The sequence below is a fragment of the Macrotis lagotis genome, chromosome X, assembly GCF_037893015.1.
Source record: "Macrotis lagotis isolate mMagLag1 chromosome X, bilby.v1.9.chrom.fasta, whole genome shotgun sequence".
Lineage (NCBI taxonomy): Eukaryota > Metazoa > Chordata > Mammalia > Peramelemorphia > Peramelidae > Macrotis > Macrotis lagotis.
Genome location: NC_133666.1, coordinates 649265189 through 649286118, shown reverse-complemented (window position 1 = coordinate 649286118; position 20930 = coordinate 649265189). Strand labels below are relative to the sequence as shown.

At 53.4% G+C, this 20930-nt stretch overlaps 3 protein-coding genes across 4 annotated transcripts in view; 1 reads left to right on the top strand and 2 right to left on the bottom strand.

Annotated features, from left to right (window-relative positions):
• Positions 1-2652, top strand: part of UPF1 (UPF1 RNA helicase and ATPase) — a 56538-nt gene extending 53886 nt beyond the window's left edge. Inside the window, exon 24 of the mRNA XM_074204730.1 lies at positions 4-2652. The gene's annotated coding sequence lies outside the window, so the exon portion shown is untranslated. The remainder of the gene's footprint in view (positions 1-3) is intronic.
• A 1807-nt stretch (positions 2653-4459) lies between these two features.
• GDF1 (growth differentiation factor 1) lies at positions 4460-6524 on the bottom strand. Its single transcript, XM_074204726.1, has 2 exons — positions 5865-6524; positions 4460-5359 (listed from the first exon to the last, which is right to left on the bottom strand). Exons 1-2 carry the CDS (start codon positions 6196-6198, stop codon positions 4548-4550), a joined length of 1146 nt encoding a protein of 381 aa, XP_074060827.1. The 5' UTR covers positions 6199-6524; the 3' UTR covers positions 4460-4547.
• Positions 6525-6569: 45 nt separating this feature from the next.
• CERS1 (ceramide synthase 1) lies at positions 6570-18767 on the bottom strand. 2 transcript variants are annotated; one of them, XM_074204727.1, is made up of 7 exons: positions 18537-18767; positions 12815-12974; positions 11914-12094; positions 11410-11571; positions 11038-11185; positions 6827-6960; positions 6570-6694 (listed from the first exon to the last, which is right to left on the bottom strand). In XM_074204727.1, exons 1-7 carry the CDS (start codon positions 18765-18767, stop codon positions 6652-6654), a joined length of 1059 nt encoding a protein of 352 aa, XP_074060828.1. In that variant the 3' UTR covers positions 6570-6651. The 2 variants fall into 2 exon arrangements, with proteins under 2 accessions (XP_074060828.1, XP_074060829.1); XM_074204728.1 differs by lacking the exon at positions 18537-18767 and adding an exon at positions 13725-14687.
• Between the last annotated feature and the right edge of the window lie 2163 nt (positions 18768-20930).

Below are 20930 nucleotides of genomic sequence, written 5' to 3'. Positions count from 1 at the left end.
CAGGTCAAGAAAGAAGAGCTAAGCTTATGTGGAGCTTAGTCCATCAGCATCTTATTCTGGGTAATAAAAAAATAAAATAAAATGGATACCTGTTTTCCACTGCTAAAACTGAAGCATCACTGTGTGAGAGCAACAGGGGAGAGAGAAGAGAGAGAGAAACCAACCAATGGGGAGACGAGAGGAAGGAGCAAGAGAGAGAGAGAGAGAGAGAGAGAGAGAGAGACCACTGCTAGCACACTGAGACGAGGAGAATGGCCGAAGAGGAGAGAGAAGCAGAGCACTGGCTGCACCGCGATGGGAAGGCGGGACTGTCTCAGCATCCCCCGGCCCGCCAGACTGCTCCCCCGAAGCTCGCCCTGACCGAATGAATGGTCAGCTGAGTCCCTGCTCCCCCAGCCCAATCAGCTAAGAGAGAAGGGCCTTCAGCAAGGCTCACTTCATTCCATACTCTGGTTTGTGAACAGGGCAGCACCGTTCAGAGCAGGAGGGATGGCAAACCCTCATCTCAGAGTTTTTTTTTTATTTTAAAGGGGACTATGTTTTAGCAGAACAAACTGTTCATATTTTAGCAGCAGAGACAAGATTCCTTCTTACAGTTGGCAGAACCCGCCACATTTGGCAGCAGCAGATGGCCAGAGCTCCACTCTGAGATGCAGGGTTTGTTGTTCACACTGACTCTGAAACCTCAGTGTCATCATGTTGCCTGTGTTCTGAAAGGGTTTTTCATTTAAAAGAAATTTTTTTTTTGGTTTGTTTTTAAGAGATTCTTTCAAAGGAGCACTTTTTTTTTTAAGTTTGTCTCTGAAATCTTAGCGGTGGACCTGGGAGATAAAAGAAGCTTACCAGAAAATTTTTAAAAATCTAAATTAGAATCACCAACCTCGAAGAGAACTTTCAGAGCATTTTTAAAGTTTCCTCATTCAGCCTCTTCCTACAAGGGATCACTGTCAGTGAGGGAAGCAGGGCTTTGGCCCTGATTTCCCCATGGGGTCCAGCCTGAGGAGGCTTTCACCTTTTTCTCTATGCTTTTCATAGGCTATTGTCTGGACTCTACTCTGTGAAAACCAGCCTTTTCTGTCAGATGAACCGTGCGCTTAACAAGGGGATGGGGCTCCAGGCCATGATGGCCCTGGAGCAGAAGATGCTAGGCTGCCTGCCCTGTTCACTCCTACTGAGGAAGGGGAAAAGTAGGGGCTCCTGGGGATTATATTGGTTTTGAAGTAAAGACTCAAAGACATTATTGAAGTGGGCTGAAAAAAGGAAAGGAATCATTATGGGCAAAAAGGCAGTTGTTGGAAGGTGGCCTTTTAAATAGCTGGTGGCTTCTTTGGTGACTATCTACTTTCCAAAAAGTAGCTGGAAGGAGTCCTTTAAAACAAACCGACCACAAACAAGGCCCAAGAAAGAAACCCTGGAGACCGACCCCTCCAGGTGGGGAACACCATTACAGCATCCACACGATTTAGAAAAGATGCTGGAGGTGACCTATCAGAGAGCACACTTAAAATGACCCGGCCAGTCTTTCTAAGCTCTACCCAGCTCCTAGGGCTGCTCCAAATGGGACTGCTCAGGCCCTTACTTGGCTTTGCAGCCTTTTTAGAAACACTTAAGTGCTGGGACCATTCAACTTCTTGTCCTGTTCTGTGAAACTATAAATTTGGAAGAAGTCTACCTCCTAATTGGCAAGGGTCGGCAGAGTGTGACTTAACTAAATGTAGATAATTTTTTTAAAAAACCTTCCAGAATTAAGTTAGCTTTATGATCAAGGGGCATGAAGGATTTCTGGCCTGAAAAATGGGGGCAAATTATTTCTGCTTATTAGAGAACTTCTAAATTGGCCCCTCCTGCCAGTATACTAAAATGCTATAAACTGCAGTAGGTTTTTTGTTTGGGTTTTTTTATTTGTAAGTCAACCCCTCTGGTTTATGTCCTTAAGATTTTTCTAGCCGACCACTTAAGCAAATTTGCCTTCATTTGTAGTTTTCCAAGACTTTTTTCCCCTCCCATTTCCTTTCAGGGATCAATGATCAAGTGTCATTAGATTTCCACCCCAAACCCCATTCTGGACAACAGTGCTGGTGACCTGAGACTTGGGACACCAGGAAGTCCAAAAGCTTATACAGATGGCAAAAAACAAACAACAACAAAAAAAACCACAAAACCTTCCCTGCCCACCCAGTACCTCCCTACCCCATTCAACTTTTTAAAAAGCAAATCGGCCATTCAATCCTTAAAAGAAAAAAGCCTCCAGAGTTTAGACTTCTAAAATGTACAGATAACAGGTACACATGGGCCACCTTCCTTCCTGTGAGATGGACTCTTATTTATTAACATTGCCGAAAGGCTTTTAAATTTTTTTTCTTCCTTCTGGGTAGACTGCATAGTGCATAGAGTTTTGAAATAGATTTAAACTGTAACCCTTTCTGCAATGCAATCCATTGGGTAATGTGTCCCCCCCCTTCCTTATTTCACTGGTTGGAATGCTTTTTGCCTCTGCTCTGTGGCTTATTTTTTTCTTTTAATTTTTTTTTTCTTTGTAGCAAGTTACTCTGAGTTTTATAAGTCCATTGAACATCAGTGTCAGCACGGTGTCATTTTGATTTTTGGTCAGTTTGTTTTAAGCTGTTTGCCATCAATAAAATATTAATAAAACACTCTTGCATTCATACTTGAAGCTAGAATTCATTTTAGAGGGAAGTAGGTCCCAGTGCCCAAGGACCACTTGATCTATTTAGGACTCAGAAGGTTAAGGCAGTTGTCCCAGCCAGAGGGAACTTGTCCCTACCATACTCCCCTTTAATAAGCCTCGCAAGTGTCTGAGCACGTTGATTTCCCCCCTGGAGATTTACTACCCCTACAATTAGCCTTTCTGCAGTGGTTACTTGAGGGTGCAGAAAGGACTCCCATTCAGGGAGGTCAGGAGATGTGGGTCTAGGGTGGCTAGGTGGCGCAGTGGATAAGGCACCGGCCTTGCAGTCAGGAGTACCTGGGTTCAATTCCGGTCTCAGTTAATAATTACTAGCTGTGTGGCCTTGGGCAAGCCACTTAACCCCATTTGTCTTGCAAAAACCTAAAACAGAAAAAAGCCGTGGGTTTGACTTGGCTGTGCTGCTGGGGACCTGTGTGATCAGCTGCTGAGAACTGAGCAGAAGCCTCCAAGCTCCGTCCCCCTCCCACCAAGTTCAAAGGGGTGTTGGTCTCCCTGTAGAGAATCTGATTCCTTTTGAATATTGGGCTTCTACAGACTTCCTGTGAATTCCTCCTGAGATGAATGGGAAGGGAAGGCAGGAAATGAGGGCTTTGTTGTGTTCCAACCCAGCAATACAGACCTGATCTAACACCATTCCCTTCCCTATCCCATCAGACCCTTTTGTCTCATTCTAAGAACTGGAGACCATTTCTGGCCAGAATGGGAAGCCTATTAGAAAGAGAAAGGCTCGTGTTCCTCTTCTCTTAACTCTGGGAGCAGAATTCACCTGATTCTTGAGGGGTTCTTGACTGATGTAGTCCAGTGGACTGTTCTAAAACTGATTGATTTGTGATGGGGTCAAAGTTATTAGCTGCTGTTGAGTCCCAAAGTTTTTTTTTTAAAGGGCATTTTTCAGAATAGACCAGAGACAGACTTAGACCATTCAATTAACGTCGTCCCTATGCCAAGAGCCTAATGGGCAGGTATTGGCAAGCATTGGGAGACCCATTGCCCTCGGAATCAAGAATTAGGCGCCTGATGGGACTTGCCCATGCAATCACAAAGAATCACCCCTGCCTTTAAGAAATAGTGTGGGCACCGGGGAGCGGACAGTTGAGAGGTTAAGGGAGTGGAGCCCGGGCTTTAGGCCTGGTCAAGATGTGACCTGAGGATAATCTTGCTGCTGTCCAGTTCTCTCCTCTCTCGTAGGCCGGGTCTCCTCCCCTCCGGGGGGCAAGGCCTGCCGCTTGCCCAGCTGCGTACAGCTGTGCCCAGACTAGGCAGAACTGGGATGCCTTGGCTGGGAGAGGGAAACTGCGGCCGGCCCCAGGTGCCAGGAACAGGGCTTCACGGGCCCGTGTGAGATGCCCTCTGGCCGTGGGGGGATGCGTCCAGGGCTGGCTTGGCGGGCTTGGCAGGGCCGTTCCAGCTCTTCTAACCGAAGCCCAGAAAACTAGCCCTGCCTAGCGCCTGGGAGCTGGGCCAAATATTGATTCTTCTCTGCCCTGAGGTTTCCCAGGGCCTCCCGCCTGGTCTCTGCTGCCCTGGCCCCGGGGGAGGGGGTTCCAGACCCGAGAAAAGCCCAACCGCCTAGTGAGAACACTTTGCATTCACAAGGAGGTGTTGAGGGTGGGCGGGGGCTGCCTCGGGCTGGGGCCTGGGAGGCGGCGGGGGCCGGGGGTAGGGGCAGACTGAAGCCTGGGAGAGGGGGCTGGCCCGGGGCTTTGGGGATGGGGAGCCCCCCAAAATGTCCTCATGCTAAGGCGAAGCAAACCAAACCCGGCAGTTTTATTAGTCGCGATACAGAGGGGGCAGGGCCGCGGCCGGCGGCGCCCTCGGCGGGAGGGGCAGGCGCCCCTCACCGGCAGCCGCACTCGTCCACCACCATGTCCTCGTAGTGCCGGAGGACCACGTTGTCACTGTTGTCGTAGAAGAGCACGGAGATGGGCGAGAGCTTCACGGGGACGCAGCAGGGCGGGGGGGTCGTGGCCGGAGCCACCGAGTGCATCAGGGACTGCATGACGGCGTGGTTCAAGCTGGAGATCTTGGAGGTGGTGGGGAAAAAGCAGTGGCCCTGACAGTAATTGGCCATGAAGCCTCTGGGGGCGATGATCCAGTTGTGCCAGCCCACTTCTCGGAAGTTGATGTACAGCTGGCGGGCCTTACAGGGAGGCTCGGGCCCGTCCGGAGGGGCCAGGTAGGTGGCCCGGCGCTTCCTGGAGGTGGGCTGGCATAGCTGTGGGTCGAGGGTCACCACCAGCAGGGAAGCCTCTAGAGAATGCCCCAGCTGGGCGCACAAGCCTTGAGGCAGGGCGCCCTCTCGACCGGGCAAGATCTCCAGGACTAGACTCAGGTTCTGGGGGAAGGTGGCATTCCCCATCCGGCTCAAGATGTCAAAGTAGAGGGGTTCGTGCAACGTGGGCACCGTCCGGCTCAGCAGGACTTCTCGGTGGTGCCAGTGCAGGGGCTGACCCCACAGCCGGGGGCCCCGGGCATGGGCCAGGCTCAGCTGCCAACCCTGGGCAGGGGCTAGGTCTCCAGGGGTACCAAAGTTCAGTTCCAGGCGGACTAGCGTCAGCCGCTCCCTAGGGTCTAGGAAGGAAAGGTTGAAGAAAAGGGGCTTCTCCAGGCACAGGGAGTCCAAGGCTGGCTCTGGTGGGGCAGGGGCACCTAGGAGCCAAAGTGTCAGGTGAGCGAGCGCTCCCCTCCCCCCTCGCCCGCCTCCCCACCCCAGGAGCCCCCCCTAAACTTCAGGAGTTCCAGCCGGCTCTGCATCAGGCCTAGCCTGCGACCTTGGTCTGATCTCAGGAGGAGCCCACGGTTGTGCCAGGCCCCAAAGGTCAGGAAGAGTATCCCGGGGCTCAAGTTACAGGGAAGCAGCTCCCTGCTCCGTGGCTGCCCTGGGCAGCTGCCCTTGGAGCGAACAGAGGTGCGGAGGGCCTGCACTCGAGCTGCGGCCGCCCCCCGCCCCAGCAGGGAAGGGGCAGCAGACGCCGAGCCAGACCCAAGGCTGTCCCTGGTTGAAAAGCCAAGAGATGGGGGTCCGGGAGGCCCGGGGACCCCCGGTGGGGAAAACAGATCGAGGACCGACCCTGCCCCTAGGAGGGAGCCCGGGCGGGGTGCGGGTTGGGGGCCGCCCTTCCCAATCCCGCCTCCCGCTCGCCCCCTAATTTACCGCCGTCGAGGACGTGCCGGACGATGTTCCCGGGGACGCCCAGCTCCTCCACGTGGCAGGGCTCCTGGGGGCCCGCCGGCCCCGCGCCCTGCCGCCCTGGGGTCTCCGCCGCCTCCGGGCCCCTTCGGAAGAGCCGCCACATGACTGGGGGGACGGGTCGGGTGGGAGGGGGCCCCGGGGGCGGGCTGAGCCCCAGGGTCTGCAGCAGGGCGCCGGCCTGGGCCGGGAGGGCGCCGGCCTGGCCCCGGGCCACGCCGGCCTGGGGCAGGGGCAGGGGCAGGAGCAGGGCCAGGGCCAGGGCCAGGAGCCAGGGCGGCAGCTGCGGGGAGCGCATCTTCCTCGACGCCGCGGCCGGAGGTCCGCCCGCCTGCCGCTGTCCAGCCGCCTTATAGCGGGGCCGGCCTGGGGGCCGCCGGCACCCCGGGGCCAGGCGGGGGCCGCTCGGCCCACTATTGGGCAGCCAGGGGGAGAGCGCCTCGACCCTTAACCCTCTCCTGCCCAGAAGGGTAAAGGGGGCTGGGGGAGGGGGCGGGGAGGGGGCGCCGGCTCTTGGCTGCCAGGTGCTCACCGGGGGACCTTCCTGCCCTCAAAGCCGCCAGCGGATGCCGCCTCTTGAGTCCCGGGGGGCAGGAAAGACTCTCCCCTCCCCTCCAATTGGTCCAGTCCCCAAAGCGCCCGGGGACAAGACGGGGGGAAAGGGTTTGGGCAGGGGCTCCGGAGGTTCGGGACGGGGAAAGGGGTCACTAAACGGGAAGGGGAGGGGGGGTCCCCAGGGCTCTGCGGCCCCTCAGAAGCGTTTCTCTTTCACGAGCCCATTCCTCAGAGGCTTCCTGGAGGGGACAAAGACAAGAGATGAGACCTCCTCGCCCCCTCCCCCCACTGTTCTCCTCCTCCTCCCCTTCCTCCCCCAACCCGTTTCCTCCCCTTGTCCCTCCCTAGTCCGAGGGGCCCTCATCACTCACTCTCCTTTCCAGGGCTTGGGGGGCGGGGGGGCGCCCTCTTTCCCAGACGGCTCCCCAGCCTCGTCGTACTCCCTCACGTCGCTCACCTCCCGGACCTGTCCTGTCAGCACCTTGGTGGCGAACACCACTATGTACTGCGGGAGGAGAGAGACACCGATGGGGAGCGGGCCCTGAGAGATCCGGGGCCAAGAGACCCTGGTGTAGACGTGGGGCCTCGGCCATTTAGTAGCTGCGCCACCCTGGCCAAGTCACTTCTCCTGTTTACCCCAGTTTCTTCCCCTGTAAAATGTCCTGTTAAGTGTCGGAGGCCAAATTCAAACCCCTGACCTCCTACTTCCAAGGTCAGTGCTCTATCACTCTATCACCTAAGTAGGGTACTCTACCAGCTGGGTGGTGCAGTGGCTAGAGTACTGGCCTTGGAGTCAGGAAGCTGGGAATTTGAATCTGGCCTCAGACATTTGATACTTTCTAGCTGTGTGACCTTGGGCAAGTCACTTAACCCTGATTGCCTCCCATCCAGGGCCATGTCCAGTGTCCTGATTCATATCTGGCCACTGGACCCAGATAGCTCCAGAGGAGAAAGGGAGACTGGGGACTTAGCACAGGGTCCCCTCACTCAAATCCAGTTCACATGCTTGTCATGCCATCACCTCTCTGATGTCACGGTCTTCTTCCAGAATGAAAGACAAACATCATCATCATCATCATCATCCTGTAAAATGGGGCTAATAATAGTCTCCCTCAGTACTATTCTACTTAAAATCAAGAGTAGGTGGACTTCAGAAGAGTCTGGAAAGACTTGCATGAACTGATGCTGAGTGTAGTGAGCAGAACCAGAATGTCCTACACATTAGCAGAAAGCCTTGTGAGATGACCAGTTATGATGAGTGCAGCTCCTTTCAGCGGTTCATCGATCAAGGACAATCCCGAGAAACTTGTTTTGGAACATACCATCCACATCCAGAGAAAATACTATATAGTTGAATGCAGAGCATACTATGTTCATTTTTTGAAATTGTTTTATTTTATTTATTTTTTGGCAAGGCGATGGGGTTAAGTGGCTTGCTCAAGGCCAAACAGCTAGGCAATTAAGTGTAGTTTTCTTGACAAAGATACTAAAATAGTTTGCCATTTCCTTCTCCAGCTCCTTTTTTTCAGATGAGGAAACAGGAAAACAGGATGAAATGACTTGCCCAGGTTCACACAGCTACTAAGTATCTGAGGCCAGATTTGAAATCAGGAAGATGAATCTGTGTCACCCAGTTGCCTCAATAATAGATTTAGACATAAATAAAAACAGTTATAGAATTTAAAAGCATTTATTTATTTTACTGATTCTACTTTTTATATAAATTTATTTCAATTAATCCTCAAAATAGATCCCTGGAAGGTAGTTGCTCTGATTAACCCCCATCTTACAGGTGATGAAATTGAGACACAGAGCAGTTAAGGGACTTGCCCAGGATCCCCTAGAAAGTTGAAGTGGGATTTGAACTCAGGCTCAACATTCCATACAGTGTACCTCCTAATGACCCAAAAGGGATTAGATTTGTTCTGCTTGACTCATGGAGTAGAAATAGCAGTAACCAGAAACTTAGAGTTGAGATTGAGTTGATTAGAAAAACTGATAATTGGCTTATTCTAAAGTAAAATGTATTTTGTAAGGTAGTGAGTTTCCTGTCAAGAGAGGTGTTCAAGAAGGGCTGGATAACTGTGGTAGATAAGGTGACTTATTACAGCTCCGGCTCAGGCAGATGGCCTCCGAGATCCCCAATTCTGCAATTTAGGCCCCTTCTGTCTTCTTTTGCTTTATCCCTCACACATTATCCCTCATCACCTCTCACCAGGTCTCCAGCACTAGTCTACAGGGATGGTGGGTCAGCCTGCCTTCCAGTCAGCTGCCAAAAATCTAACTAACTACTCAGTCAACTCCAGAGACTCCCAGACAAAGTCCTCTGGCTTCTAAAAACCTAGGCAGTCTGTCTGTTCCCATAAGATACTCCCTTTCCCACCTCCGGACATTTTCCCTATCTCCCATGCTGGCAATGCTGTCCCCGCCTCACCTCTGCCTGCTTGAAGACTCAGCTCAAATTCAACCTTCTGCTCTGAGCCTTTCCCAGTCGATTCCCCCCCACACACACACACACACTCTGATCTGGCCTTACCCTCCAACTGATTTTCAGAATTTGCAAGACTTGGAATGGAAACTCCTTGAGGACAGGACCTGCTTCATTTCTCTTTGTAGCCCCAGTCCCCAACACACAGTGCTCAATAAATGCTTATCAAATTCATATTGAATTAAAAACAGTCCTTGGAATTGTGAGTACAGAACAGAAAACGTGCCTCCCTTTCCCCATTTATAGATGCCAAAAGCTGATTTTGCAAAACTGTCTTTCTTTGTCACAAGGAAAGATTCACTGTGGGGAGGAGGGGAGAAGAGGGAGGCAGTAAATAGCCAAAATGAAAGTTGTGTAAAAACACAAAAGACAAATTCACTTACTTTAAAAATTACCCTGGGAGGGGAAACAAGGCTTAAGGCTTATTTCCCCCCATTTGGCAGATGGGGAAACTGATGCTTCCATACCATAGGCCACCCAGCTAGAAGATGAGTATGGGAGCCAGGCCTATCCAGATCTCCAGGCCAGTACCAGATAGAAGACCATGCATTTTTGGAATCTGTGTCCCAAGGCAAAGAAGGGGTCCTGAGTACCAGGTCCCCAAGCTACCTCTGCCTTTCCCAAAGTCAAAGACCAACCCACCATTTACTAGATGTGAGACCATGACCAACCCTTCAAGTCCTTACCTGTAAAGTGACAGATATAGTAAGTGCTACAGAAATGTTATTATTATCATCCTTGAGCTTTTGGGTCACCCTTTCTCCTCTTTGGGCTTCATTCCAACTGGAGAATCATCATAACGATCGATACTTATGGGTGCCAAAAGTCTGCAAGTTACTTTTATAGGAGTTATCCCACTCGATCCTCCCCATCCACCCTCTGGGATGGCTGCTATTATTAATCCATTTCCCAGATAAGGAGCTTGGGGCTCAGAAAGTTTCTAAGTGTTAACTAGCTTCCCAAATGGGATTTGAATTCAGGTCTTCCTGACTTTCCAGTTCCATCACACTACCCCTGCCTCTCTAGCAGATACTTTCATCCTATTATTATTATTATTATTATAAAAACTGATGGAACTGCCAAGCCATGCAGTGGATAGAATATTGGTCCCAGAGTCAGAAAAATTTGTGTTCAAATCCATCTTTGGACAGTTCTTAGCTGGGTTACCCTGGGCAAGTCACTTAACATCTGTCTGCCTCTGCTTCTTCATTTGTAAAATGGGCATAATAACAGCATCTCCCTTCTCACAGGTGTTGGAAGGATCAAATGAAATATTAATAATAGCAACATTTAAAATGTATCAGAGGGGGGCGGCTAGGTGGCACAGTGGATAGAGCACTGGCCCTGGAGTCAGGAGTACCTGAGTTCAAATCCAGCCTCAGACACATAATAATTACTAGCTGTGTGGCCTTGGGCAAGCCACTTAACCCCCATTGCCTTGCAAAAACTAAAAAATAAAATAAGATAAAATGTATCAGATACTAAAGCACTATATAAAGTAAATATAATAGATGTGTGATATTAAATACTATAGTTCTTTTGCTATTCTTTGTCCTTCCTTCTTGAAGAAGACCATAACATCAGGGAGGTGATGCCATGGCAAGTACATGAATTGGATTTGAGTGAGGGGGGTCTGAGCTAAGTCACCAGCCTCACTTTCTCCTCCAGTGCCATCTGGGTCTGTGACCAGATTTGAATCAGGACAACTGGAGATGGCCTTGGATGGGAGGCAATCAGGGTTAAGTGACGTGCCCAAGGTCACACAGTTAGTTGTCAAGTGTCTGAAGTCTGATTTGTGCTCAGGTACTTCTGACTCCTCCAGGGCTGGTTCTCTCTCCATTAGCTGCCCTTCATATTATAGAAATAATAACATAATATATAATAGAACATATTTATATTTTAGTATATAAATATGCAATTTTACATATAATTATCTATATAATCATATGTAAAGTTATTTTCAAGTTTATAGATCCATGTTATTATTGCCATAGCTTTGCCTCCCCTTGGCCTCCCATTCCCCATCTCCGTGCCTAGGCCCCAGCTCCAGCAAAATAGCCCCAGGTGGAGCCAGACCCCCACCCCCAGGCTCACCAGAAACCAGTAGATATTCATGAGTAAGAGGGTGAGCAGCAGGGCATTGAAGAAGAAGTAGAAGGGGATGTCCGGCTCAGAAAGTAGGCTGCAGTGACACGTGGCGTACAACACTTTGAGGGGGAACCAATAGAGGCGGAACCAGAACCTTGGGAGAAGGCAGAGAGCACAAAGGAGGATTAGGGAACTTAAGCAGCTGAAGCCACGGCCTAATGGTCTACAAGGAAATAAGTGAGTGGGGCCCAGTCCAGCCTTGAGGATGTCCTCGGACAAGGAGCCCCTCCAGCGTCTGGGAGGTGACCTGTCCCACCTGACCTGGCCAGCTTCCACATGCAGGGAGGGGAGGAATTGTCAGCTCGGGGTCTTGCTCACCAGCTGATGCTGAAGCTGACACAACCTACGTCAGAGATGATATCATTGAGCCGGTGATAGACCCCACCTCGGAACTTGAAGTATACGTTGAGCTTAGTGAATTCAAGCTGGACGTCATTGATATCATGAAGGAAGAGAACAAGGATTCCCACATTGTGGTATCTGAGGGAGTAAAGGATGGTCCGGGAGGTCAGACCTGGAAGACCCCTAGAACCCAGAATGTCAAAGCTATGAGGGCCCCCAGAACCCAGGATGTCAGGGCCGGGAGGGCCCCTAGAACCCAGAATGTCAGAGCTGGGAGGGCCCCTAGAACACAGGATGTCCAGGCTGAGAGTCTTTAGGACATAGAAAGTTGGAGTTAGCACTTAAGAAACTGTTTCTCAAATTCTGCCATCCCAACCATTTTATATCACTGCAAATTCAGGCTTCATGAGCCAGGAGGCTGAAATGTTATGGCACCAGAGGCCTCAGTGGGGGTGAGTTGGTACAATAGAGGACACCGACCTGAAGGCATAGGAGAAGACAATCAGAATAAGGGTGACGATATGATGCAAGAGCATCACCACCGAGTCTTTTCGCCAGGCGTCCATGTAGAGGGTAGCGTAGATGGAATGCCCGTAGAAGCTGCCCTGCAGCAGGTAGGCCACAGCAATGTCCCTGGGCACCTCCATGCCTGACTTCCAGTCTGGCAAAGGAACAGTCACATCTCAAACCTCTGCTTCTCAAAGCCTTTTCTGGGTCAAAGAACTACACATCAGACAGAATTCATCCTATTTTGCTTAGTTTCCTCAGAAAGGAAAGGAACTTGCCAAAAGTGAGGGTCAGAGCATAAGCTAGAACCCAAGCTCGAACTCATGACTTCTAGTCACCAGTTGTCAGTGCCTCCACTTCCCCACCTACCTACCAATACATGCAGGGATCTGTCTGTAAACTGATGGAATAGCTCCTGAACAGTTTCCAGGATCAGTCTGACAGAAAACCTATTCTCAGTGGGATTTGAACTCAGGTCTTCTTAAACTGCTTAAGACTGTCCTGCAAGCAGTCTCCCCCAGTCCACCTCTCACCCACCTTCCCAGCTCCAAGCTGTATCCTTGAACACTGATATTACTGTTGTTTCTCATATCTCCTCCCCTCAGACCAGGGGATCCCCTAGAACCAAAGTTGTTCTGCCCTACTTTAGAGAAAGGGTTCTCCAAGGCAGGTATAACCCTCCTGCCCCCCACCCCTGATTAGAAATCCCCCTCAAGGAGAGGATCATCTTTCCTTCTTTCTCTTGTTATATACTCAACACAGAACATATATGTATGTTTATGTGTTGTGTGTAGTGGGGGACAGGGGACAGAGTGGCTAAAAGGGGTGGTGACCTTAGGTTCCTAGAGGTAAGAGGAACCGTCTCTAGCCCTACCATAGAAGACAGAAGGTGGGTCATGGAAGAAGGGGTAGTTGGTGCCAAATAGCAGGTAAGCACTATAACACCAGGCTGTGATGTAGAAAAGGAATTTCCAGGCACTCTCGGGCATCTTGGCAGCATCCCTGGGTTGCAGTTGGCACCATCTGGCCAGCGGCTGTGGAGGAAAAGACGGCAAGATTGAAAGGCATCCCAGGGACTCCCACAGCAGCACTGCTTCAGCCAGAGCTCTGCCTAGCCAGGGCTAATAGAAAGAGTGTTAGATTGGGTCATTATAAGGATAAGAACCCTAATTGTTATCTAATATAAACTAGGGTGTCTTTCCTTCTGAAGGCCTCAGTTTTCTTATCTATAAAATGGGGATAATGAAACCTTTATTCCCTGGCAAAATAGGGTCTTCCCTTCTAGTCTTATTTTTTGGGGGAGGAGGGAACTATAAAGAGACATTCTTTGCCTCATTTCTTACTTAGCCTTAATTACTGAATAGGTATTGCCTCAGTCAAAGAGTGAGAGTCAAGGTCTCCCTCTGCATCCAAGGCCACCTCCAGTCTCTTGATCCATATCTGGTCACTGGACCCAAATGACTCCAGAGGAGAAAGTGAGGCTGGTGAAATAACACAGCCCATCACTCAAATCTGATCACAGGGGGCAGCTTGGTGGTGCAGTGAATAGTGTGCCAACCCTGGAGTCAGGAGGACCTGAGTTCAAATTCGGCCTCAGACATTTAATAATTACCTAGCTGTGTGACCTTGGTCAAGTCACTCTTAACCCCATTGCTTTAAATAAAAAGCTCATTATATCCGATTTACACACTTGTCACAGCATCACCTCCCTGTTGTCATGGTTCTCTTAAAGAACAAGCAACCAGCAACAACCTGACAAAGCAGTTCTGAAGTTACAGACCCACCTTTTTAGTTCTCAACTCTAGGTAATTTCTAAGCTCTCCTTAACTGAATCTTGAGTTTCCAAGGTGCTGAGGCCTGCCATAGCCTATGAGCCACTGGACACGGTCCCTTCAGACCAGACAAATGGCACGGGCTCCTTCTTGACTCCGTGGCAGAGGGTCTTCTGCTAACTAACCCCTTCCCCAACAGGACCAGCCAGTCAGGGTTGGTCCAGACTGGGGCAGAGTGGAAGTTTGAGGGGATTAGAGTGTGAGGAGAAGGGCACTGTGCCCACTGGTACAGGAGCAGCTGGGATGGCAGGCAGGCTGGGTCACATTCACTCACCACACCATCCTGATTCCTGTTTCTGTCTCTAACCAGCTGACCCTGGGGCAGTAATAGAGCTGAGGGCCTACTGGCAGTCCCCAGCCTTCTCTCCTCCCTCCCTCCCCACTCCAGCCCACACTCTCAGCTAAACTTAGACCCCAGCTGTCTGGATGTAGGTAAAAGAGGCAGAAGGGACTGGGAGGAGAAAGAACATGGGGGTGGGGAGAAGCGGAGGAGAGGGATTGTGAGATTGAGTGAGGGGAGAGGGGACCCCTGGAAGAGAAAATGGGACGGGCAGGAAAATTGAAAGAATAGGAGGGATGGATAATGGGGGGCTTATAAAGGCAATGTGGGGGGAAGAACAGGGTGATTCTTCACAAGGGTCCTAAGCCTAGATCCACTGAGGCTAGCCTTTCCAGAGAGAGGAGTCTCCAGGCTTTGGAGTGGCCTGTGGGCTTCAGAAATAACCCTTACCCCCACCCTCCACCTCCCAAGTGGGAGGGGACACCAGAGTGGGGAAATGTTGCCATGGTGATAGGCGAGGGACTCCTGTTTCCACTGGCAACAGGGAAGCTCCTCCCAAGCTGGTTCCTGGAGGGAGGGGCTATTAGCCTGGCTCCCTTTGCTCTTCATTCAGGTCCCTTACCTCACTCCCAGCCCCTTCCCCCATCTCTCCAGCTCCTATGCTCTCCACAACCATCCCCAACCCTCTTTCAGACCCAGTCCCCTCCAAATTAACTCCCCCTCCCCTCTGGGTCCCATATTAATTTCTTTTTTGCAAGGCAATGGGGTTAAGTGACTTGCCCAAGGTCATACAAGCCAGGCAATTATTAAGGGTCTGAGGCTGCACTGGAACTCAGTTCTTCCTGACTCCAGGGCTGGTGCTCTATCCACTGCACCACCTAGCCGCCCCTGGGTGCCATATTAATTGTGCAGGGTCCTATCACCTGTTCTGGGCTGGGACTGCTCCAAGAGGCTGGTTAGATCTGAGGAAGGTCATCAGTTTGAGGAGAGGAACAGAAATGAGGCAATAAATGAGGGAGAAAAGCTAAACCTCTCCAGTTGGGGCAAGAGAAGTCTGGGGTGGGGAGGAGAAGGAGAATCATCCTTAGGATCAAGTATGGGACTGGCTTATATGTGGAGGACTCAGGTCAGTGAAGCAGGGAGGAGGCTCCTTACTGGAAGGCTGCTTCAGGGAGCTTGGGCCCCAAAGGTCTTCAAGTTGGAGAGAAGATTCCCATGGGTTCTATAACTCCTTCCAGTCCCAGCCTCCTTCACTTCCTCTTATAATAGCTAGCATCTTCCACCTGCCAGCCACTGCACTAAGCACTGGTCTTCACATCAGTCCTAGGTAGATGCTTAGTATCCCCATTTTACATATGAGTAAACTGAGGCCAAAAGGGGCAGGTCACACAACTGGAGAGTATTTGAGGCTGAATTTGAACTCATGGCTTCTTGACTCCAGATCAGACATTCTTACCCACTGTGCCACCTAGATGTCACATGGATACTAAGCCTGGATCCACTAAGGTTAGCTTGGGTTCCTCCTGAGAAAATGGGGAGGAGAGGCAGGCACTTGGGAGAACCCAGTTCCTGATTCTCTCATAAAACAGTTCTCTTGAGGCCCCAGCTTTCCCCCTCTATAAAACAGGAGAACAAGGTTGATCTGTCATCATAGGTGGGAAGAAACAGGGTCCCAAGGAGGGATGGCCCCCTCTAGAGACACAGCTGCAGCTCAGAATCCAGACCTTCCTGAATGGTATGGGAATGGCAGATCCTTTCCACCCCAAGGAAATCTGGCTTTGTAAACCCTGAGCCTGGTGCCTCCCCATAACATCAAAGTGCTTGATGACAATGGAAAGAAAAGAAATGTTGTTCCAAGGCATTCTGGAATTCCCATATCAGCGGCTATAGGTCAGTGCTAATCAAGGAAGGATCAACTGTTCTGGAAAAAACAAGGACGATGCATCATCTCTGGATTTCAGGGATGCAGGCAATGTCTGCCAGCCCCCCCGCCCCCAATCTGGGGGGAGTCTGCCAGATGTCATGATGCCTACCAGCTTGAGATGAGTCAATGATGTGACCCAACAGCCAAAAACACGCTCATTCAACCTTTGGCTTCATTAATAAGCAGTGTCTCTAAGGAGGAGGAGAACAGGAAAGGGAAAGGGACAATCGCACAATGACTTGTCATCAAAAAGATGGGTCCAGTGATAAAGGACTCATCTTGGGGATAGGGTCCAGTGCTGAGCATCACATTGCAGGAAGGAGAGTGCTCAGTGGCAGTCTGTCCAGATGAGGGGCGATCAGAAAGATGAAGGCTCTCTGGATTGGTGACTATTTAACCAGAGGACAAGACTTAGGGGAGAGGTTCTTAGGCTGCTGCTGCTGCTGCTGCTGTTTGACCTTTGTCTGGAAGACCATGCCATAAGGGAAGTGAGGCCATGACAAGCAAGTGAAGTGGATTTGAGTGAGGAGCTGCTGTGCTAAGTCACCAGCCTCCCTTTCTCCTCCAGAACCATCTGGGCCTAGAGACCAGATATGAATCAGGATGACTAGATGTGATACAATCAGGGTTAAGTGACTTGCCCAAGGTCACACAGCTAGTAAAAGGTCTGAGGCTGGATTTGAACTCAGATCCTCCTGACTCCAGGGTCTGTGCTCTATCCACTGTGACACTTAAGCTTCTGCATTTGATTGTTATGATTCCCTTGGATCTTCAGTCTGCTGAAACCTAGGACCCCCTTCTCAGAATTGTTACTAAATGCACAAAGCATTAAGGATCCCAAAGGAAAATCAATACCCATTCATCAAAATATTGTAAGTTCATAGGCCTTAGGTTAATGATGAAGACGATAACCCCTGGAAGGCTGAGTGGCAGGAAAAGACAACTTCCTTCAATTACTTGGAAAGAGAAATGGATTAGACCCTTTCTATTCCGCCATACAGGGGGTGAGTGCAAGTTGCAAACAAAGACAACCCTTCCCAGCACTCAGAGCTTCTCCGAGCTGCAGCAGGTGCGCTTTTGGGGGTCCCCCTCCCCGAAGGCTCCCAAGTGGAATGTGGATGAACGGCTGGAGAGGGGACTCCAGGTCAGGAAGGGAGAAGGAAGGTGGCCCTGCAAGTCTGCTTTCCCCAGCCTGAGTCTAGAGACCCAAGGGTTTATGGAGTCAGAATAAGGACCCCTTCCCAGGGGTCCTCCGAGCGAGCTGACATTATGTCCCACGGCCTGGGAACACAAGGGACAGTTTCTTCCCTGGTGGAGAAAGGCCCCATTGTTAGGGTCACTGGATCCCCTAGCGCCTCCCCACATGCTGTTTCCCAGGCTGGTTCCTGCCAACCCCTAGACAGTGGGGGGGGGGGCGAGAGGGGTATAAATCTCTCTCTAGACTAAGAGCCAAGACCTGGGGGGTTGGGGGTGTTCGGGCCTGGAGTCTGCCCCAAGAAGGGGCCTCCCTGGCTCTGCACGCGCTTCTCCAGGCCCTCCTGTTGGCCTAGGGGACAGGAAGCCCGGCCTCCATCTCTGTAGCTGAGCCCCAGAAGGGTGGGCGACAGGGCCAGGGCGCAGGGGGTGGGGGCCTGCACCCCTCCCGCTGCATAGGAAGCCAGCGAGGTCCCGAGGCCTCCGCCCTGGCTCCGACCCCGGGAATCAGCGGATGCGGGCCACCGGTCGGGGCTCCCGCAGTCACCTTCAAAGGGCGCCCGGGGCGGGGAGCCCCCACCGGCCGAGGCCGCTGTCCAGTCCGGCCCCATCCCCGCCCCTCTCCGGAGCCTCCCAGGCCGGCCCGGGCCCCCCTGGCAGCCCGCGGTGCGGCCGGGTCCGGTCAGGCGTCGCCCCCCAGCCTCCCCCACCCAGATCCCACGACCCTCCTCTCGTCCCCCTCCCCCCGCGCACCCTGGGAGACACAGGCCCAGGTTCCTCCTCCTCCTCCTCCTCCTCCTCCTCCTCCTCCTCCTCCCCCCCTTCCCCGGCGACGGTCCTCCGTCCACCCCCACCCCGGAGGTGCCTGCACCTGCGCACACGGCCGCCTCCTCCCCGGCAGCCCCCCCAGACTCGGCCGGGGCCCCGCCCCTCACGCCAGGGCAGCCCCCTCCCCGGCCCGGCTGGGCCCCGCCCCTCGGCTCCGGCCGCCCCCTCCCCTCCCCGGGCCAGGCCACTCCGGACCCGGCCTGGTCCTCGGCCCCGGCCCTGCCCGGACCCCCGGCCCGCGGCCCCGCTGCCTCCCCGGACCCCCGGGCCCGCCCCGCTGCGGGGCCCCCCTGGCGGCCCGGCCCGCGGCCCCGCTGCCTCCCCGGACCCCCGGGCCCGCCCCGCTGCGGGGCCCCCCTGGCGGCCCGGCCCGCGGCCCCGCTGCCTCCCCGGACCCCCGGGCCCGCCCCGCTGCGGGGCCCCGCTGCCTCCCCGGACCCCCGGGCCCGCCCCGCTGCGGGGCCCCGCTGCCTCCCCGGACCCCCGGGCCCGCCCCGCTGCGGGGCCCCCTCCCCCCGGGGGCCGCGCGGCCACTGACCCGAAAGAGGCGGGCGGCGGCGGCCCGGCGCAGCGCGGTCCAGGCCAGGCCGGCCAGCAGCAGCAGCAGCAGCTCGCCGGCCGCCAGGTGCGCGTGGCGGGCCCAGCTCCGGCGGCTCCGCTCCCAGCCGCAGTCCGCGCAGCCCCGCGCCGCCTCCAGCAGGCTCCGGTAGCTCCGCTGCAGCAGCTGCGCGTAGCCCGGCGCGGGCTCCGGCCCGGGCCCCGGCGCCATGCCCGCCCGCTGCCCCGCCGCCGGCCGCCCGGACCCTCGCCCGGCTCTGCCCGCCCGCCCGGCGAGACGTCACCCGCCGCGGCCCGGAGGGGAGAGGAGGAGGAGGGGGAGGAGGGGCCGCCGGCCGTCTGGGGGCGCGGACGGGGGAGGGGAGGCGCCCTGGCGGCCGCGGGGGCTGGGGGTAGGAGGAGGCCGGTGGGCTGCAGAGAAGGAAGACCGGCGGGGGGGAGGGGGAGGAGGGGAGGCGCGGGCTCCGCCCCTTGGACCCGCCTCCCTGCCCCGCCTGGATGCTCCCCAAAGTGGGGGGGGCGGCCTTTACCGGGGACGACCTGGAGACAGGCGCCACTGCCATTATTACCCTTACAACCACCCCTTCTCCCCCTTTCCAGGTGGGGAAACTGAGGTCGAGAGAGAGGAAAGCGCTTGGCCGGGGATCACCCACAGTGATGAGCCCCCCACCCCGGGTCCCACTGTCTCCAGTGGCGGCGGCGCTCTCTCCCCCCACTCCAGTCCGACACACACACGGCGGGGGGGGGACCCCATCTCAGCCTTACGACAGCCCCGGGGATGATCCCCTCCGCTCTGAAGGGTCTGTGCTAACCATCACCCCTCTTCCATCCGCCTGGCGGGGGGGTTCCCACGTGGGGTGCGAACAGCTCCCTTCCTCTTTCCCGAGGCCATTTTGCCTTGAAGGGTGGGATTCCTGTGACTCAAGCTTTCTTCGAGGGATGTGAGTGAAAAAGGGGTCCCAGAGAGGCCGCCACCCTTTTGCCTCTCCCCCAGCCCCTCTCGACTGCAGCCAGTCTACCTCCAGAGAAGCCAGCATGTGAGCCCAGACCCCTGAACCCCCAGTCCAGTGGGCCTTACACCCTTCATGCCGCTTCTCTCACCTGACTCATCTTCCTTCTCCCCCCTCAGCATTTCCCACTCACGGCCTCTTGGGCGTGAGGATGCTCCCGAGATCCAGCCTCCACATTCAAAGGGTTCAAAGGTGGGTCTGCCCTGTCAGTCCGGGCTGGGCAAGCCTTCCAAACTCGAGATGGGGGAGTTGGGGTAGAGGCTGGGAACAGAAGCTGCTCGGCAAGCCAGGAAGTCAGAGGACGGGCAGGTTCTGTTGGGGCTGCAACTGGGGCAAAAGGACAAGAGCCAGAATCCATCTGGCCTCCTCCAGTGCTCACAGTCAGTCCATCCTATTTCTCCTTTCTCCAGTTGAAATGCTGATCAAGTCCTCCTATTTGAATGAATGAATGAATGAATGAATGAATGAATGAAAGACAAGGTGAAGTGCTGCTTTCTTGTTCTCCTTTTTGTTGGCCTTGGTTCTCGACCAGGACAGAACGACAGCTCTTGGTCTTAGAAGCGTGCCCAACTTTGGTTGATCAGACTGCTCTGCCATAGGTGGGGCCACAAATAGCCCATGTGCTGATTAGGTGCTCTGCTAAAAGCACTATGCGAGCAAGACAATCCCTGGCCCCAAGAGATTCAGATTCTAATAGGGGAAGACAGCACATATAGGGGGAGATGGTCATTGTGGGAATATTGATTTGATCATTGCTTCTGAGTCAAATTTGGAAGGTGTGGGACAACAAAGGGTTGGGAAGGAAAGGAAAGGGGAGGGGATGAGGTAGGGAAAGGAGGTGAGGGAAAGATGAGTCTGAGTTTTGGCTTTGGTCGCACCAGTAAGAAGCAGAAGTTTGCAATGCTAAGTGTAACCCTAGCAAACCATACCTTTATTACTCCCAACAGAATGATCCCCAAATCTTCCCAGTTTATTTCTCTGCAGGATATGATGGCCAATCTACTCTGCCTTCTTATTTCTTGGGATCACAGATTGAGAGTTGGAAAGAGTCCTTGGCCCCCCAATTCAGACCCCTCATGTTATGAGAAAAAGAACACCCAGAAAAGTGATGTGATGCCCAAGGTCCCACAGAGATGAGATTTGAACTCGACTTTTTGGAGGTTAAAACCTGTGTTCTGTCTTCTAGTACGATGGTTCCTCATTTCTCTAGTTGAGGTGATACCCAAAGGAGTCCCCCTACCTTACTTGGACTTTCAGTAAAAAGTCCGTGGTTAGGAACTGAAGTCACCCAGGGCCAAGGAAATGAGAGAACACATACATGATGAGAACGTGCTCTTTCACCCTCCCATTTGCTTCCATTCCAA

Coding starts and splice junctions, on each gene's coding strand:
- CERS1 (XM_074204727.1), bottom strand. CDS start 18,767: ATGGCGCCGGGGCCCGGGCCGGAGCCCGCGCCGGGCTACGCGCAGCTG. Junction 11,572..11,913: donor GTCTTCTCCTATGCCTTCAG/GTCGGTGTCCTC, acceptor TTACTCCCTCAG/ATACCACAATGTGGGAATCC. Junction 6,961..11,037: donor TGAATATCTACTGGTTTCTG/GTGAGCCTGGGG, acceptor CTCCTCCCGCAG/TACATAGTGGTGTTCGCCAC.
- GDF1 (XM_074204726.1), bottom strand. CDS start 6,198: ATGCGCTCCCCGCAGCTGCCGCCCTGGCTCCTGGCCCTGGCCCTGGCC. Junction 5,360..5,864: donor CCGGCACGTCCTCGACGGCG/GTAAATTAGGGG, acceptor TTTGGCTCCTAG/GTGCCCCTGCCCCACCAGAG.